Below are 2,736 nucleotides of genomic sequence, written 5' to 3'. Positions count from 1 at the left end.
ATTTGTCCCAAAAGACTGTTTCGTTTATCTCCTTTGTAGGGAACAACGTTTATCTCCTTTGTCGTGTTTTTTGTCTTATTGTGTTCATTTGTGTACTCTCTTGCAATATATTATTGCTGATTTAAAATTCTTTGACCCCCCGGACACCCTAATGTCCAACCTTTTAGTGTGAAGTGGCCTTGACTTAATATGAATTCAACCTCTTTGCATAAGATTTTGAGCTCAATGACAGTGTCACATCCGAAAATTCCATCATCCATATAAAATGATCTAATGATTGTTTCTGATGCCATTGGAAATTTATCTGCGTGATCTTTTGCGCATTGAATCATCGATCGTACTGCATTGTACGGTGATGAAGCCTCGCCAAAAATCACTACTGTCATAACATATTCTTTGAGCTCTTTATTTTCGGAATCTCGCCAGAATAATCTATGCAAATTCCATTGGTTGGGATTAAGTCCTACTTTATTGAACATTTTTGTAATGTCAGTCGCTACTGCATGTTTATGTCTTCTAAAACGCATTGTCTGTAGTTGAGAGTCATACTGTAGCTTTGGGCCTTTCATTTGAATTGAATTTAGTGATTCACCATTTGATGTCGGCTGTGATGCATTCATCACTACTCTGAATTTTTTCAAAACTGCATGGTGTGGTATCCAATTGCATAATTCGCCGGCTTTTGGCTTGTCAGCTAGGCGCATGTAGCCATGCTTCATATTTTCATTCATGTATTCTGTATATTTTTGTTTTAATTCAGGGTTTTTTCTAAACTTGCTTTCCAACTGCATGAATTGCTTTTTTGCCATAGCTTTTGAATGGCCTAAACCTTTGCATTTTGGTTTAATTGGAATAGTTACAACATACCTACCATTTGCTTCTCTGTAGTATGTTTTCTTAAACAACTCTTCTACTATGTGGTGTTCTTCGCTTAAGATTATTTTGCTTTCGCATTTGTTTGTGTCTTCAATTTCCCAGAATTTAGATAATGCATTCTGTAATTTTTCATTTTTATCTTTATTTATATTAAAAACATCATTTTGCATAGCATTTAATGCGATTAAATCATTAGTTTGATGCTTAGTAATAAATTTGCCTAATATTATGTGACCAAATCGTGTAGCTTGCATTATTGCACCGTCTTTATGCTTATATAACCCGGGTTCTATTATATCTGAGTACATTTCTACTCCAATTAGTGCATCTATTGGAGCTGGCATATCGAAATTCTCATCTGCTAAGACTAAATGTTTTATTTCATCTTTGGCTACGTTGATCTGTCGTTCTGGATAAATTCCATCCAGTTGTTTTAGGACAAAAAATTCGGTTTTGATTGCAAACTCGCTATCAAACCATGGTCTGACTATTGCTATGATTTTATGCTTTATAATCTCTGGGCCGCTTACGCCTAATATTCTCTTTTGACATTTCGTGGTTGGCAGCTTGTTTTCCATCACGAAGTTTAGTGTGACACAATTGAGTGTCGCACCTGTGTCCGCTATTGTTCTGCAATAAACAATTATCTTAGTCAATAGCATCTCTATGCGTATATTTAATGTTGCCAACAATGTTGTTTTTTCAAACTTACTTTGGCATCTTGGGTTAATGCTTTTGATTGCGTTGCTTTGCGCTATTAATGAACAGTCGCCAACTTTGTTGATTGACAAATGTAGTTTGTTCTGCTTTGAAACATTACTATTTTCATTTTTGCATTGTCTCTTGGGATTTGGCTGCTTGCCTCTCCAATTTTTGCGCTTGTTTTGATCGCCAACTACTTTCATAGCCGCATTAGCCGATGAAATTGTATTTGGGCAGAGCATGCTGTTGTGATATTTATGATCTGGCAAGCATTTGGGACATGGTTGATTGTTTCTCTTGTTTTTACATTGGCCTATGTGGCCTTTCCATAAACATCGAACACATAATTCTCGTTCGGCTACTCTGTTTAGACGAGAGACTAAGTTCATGTCTTTGAATTCTTGGCATGTATAAATGGTGTGTGAACCATCACATGATGAACACTTTGTGGTTCTTTGTGAATTTGCATTAAACTCATTTTTTGTGTTTTTTCCAAGGCGTTTGAGTTGTTTTTTGGGTGCGAGCGCATTGCTTGGTTGTGATTTTTCAATATTCGAGCGTCTTTCAGCATGTACTCGAATCGTCACTTCACCTTCTAAAAACTGTTCAAGTTCAGACCATGTTGGAATGTGTTTCCCTGGTCTGATTGCATTGTTTGTTTCGGTCCCATCATTTGCTGTACATGCTTTCGTCAGTGATGGCCGATATTTTTCCCATGCACGATACGTATCTGTATCCATTTTGCTTATGACCGCAAATACCACGTATGGGTGGTTGTCATTCATTTCAACGTATCGTTTTAAACCATGTATGTGTTTTTGTACGATATCAATTGTATCGCGGATGGTTTTGCTTGTCGATCCATTTATCTGTGGCAGCTCTGCCAATTTTTGCATGAATGATTGGACTTGCATGTAGTCGTCTTCATAAATTGATTGCAAACGTTCCCATGCCTTGCTATAGTTCTCATCTGTGAGATCCCATTCGCCTAAGGCGCCTTTTGCTGGACCGACGCATGCGGCTTGCAAATTTTGGAACTTGACAATCGTTTTTACTTTATCATTGTCATGCATCGAAGCCACCCAACGGTCGTGAAATGACTTCCATTTTGGGCGGGGGCCTATAATTTCTGTTGAATTAATTTCTGAAGCCTGAGAA

General features: G+C 37.4%; 1 protein-coding gene across 1 annotated transcript; it reads right to left on the bottom strand.

Moving 5' to 3' along the window:
* Positions 1 to 110: 110 nt before the first annotated feature.
* Positions 111 to 2,651, bottom strand: LOC116349652. Its single transcript, XM_031781192.1, has one exon. The coding sequence runs from the start codon at positions 2,649 to 2,651 to the stop codon at positions 111 to 113; it is 2,541 nt and encodes an 846-aa protein (XP_031637052.1).
* Positions 2,652 to 2,736: the final 85 nt, after the last annotated feature.

The sequence above is a fragment of the Contarinia nasturtii genome, unplaced genomic scaffold (assembly GCF_009176525.2).
Source record: "Contarinia nasturtii isolate CC-2019 unplaced genomic scaffold, AAFC_CNas_1.1 Cnas_scaffold_3052, whole genome shotgun sequence".
Classification (NCBI taxonomy): domain Eukaryota; kingdom Metazoa; phylum Arthropoda; class Insecta; order Diptera; family Cecidomyiidae; genus Contarinia; species Contarinia nasturtii.
Note: the sequence above shows the minus strand (reverse complement) of the source record. Positions and strands in the feature narration are given on the sequence as shown.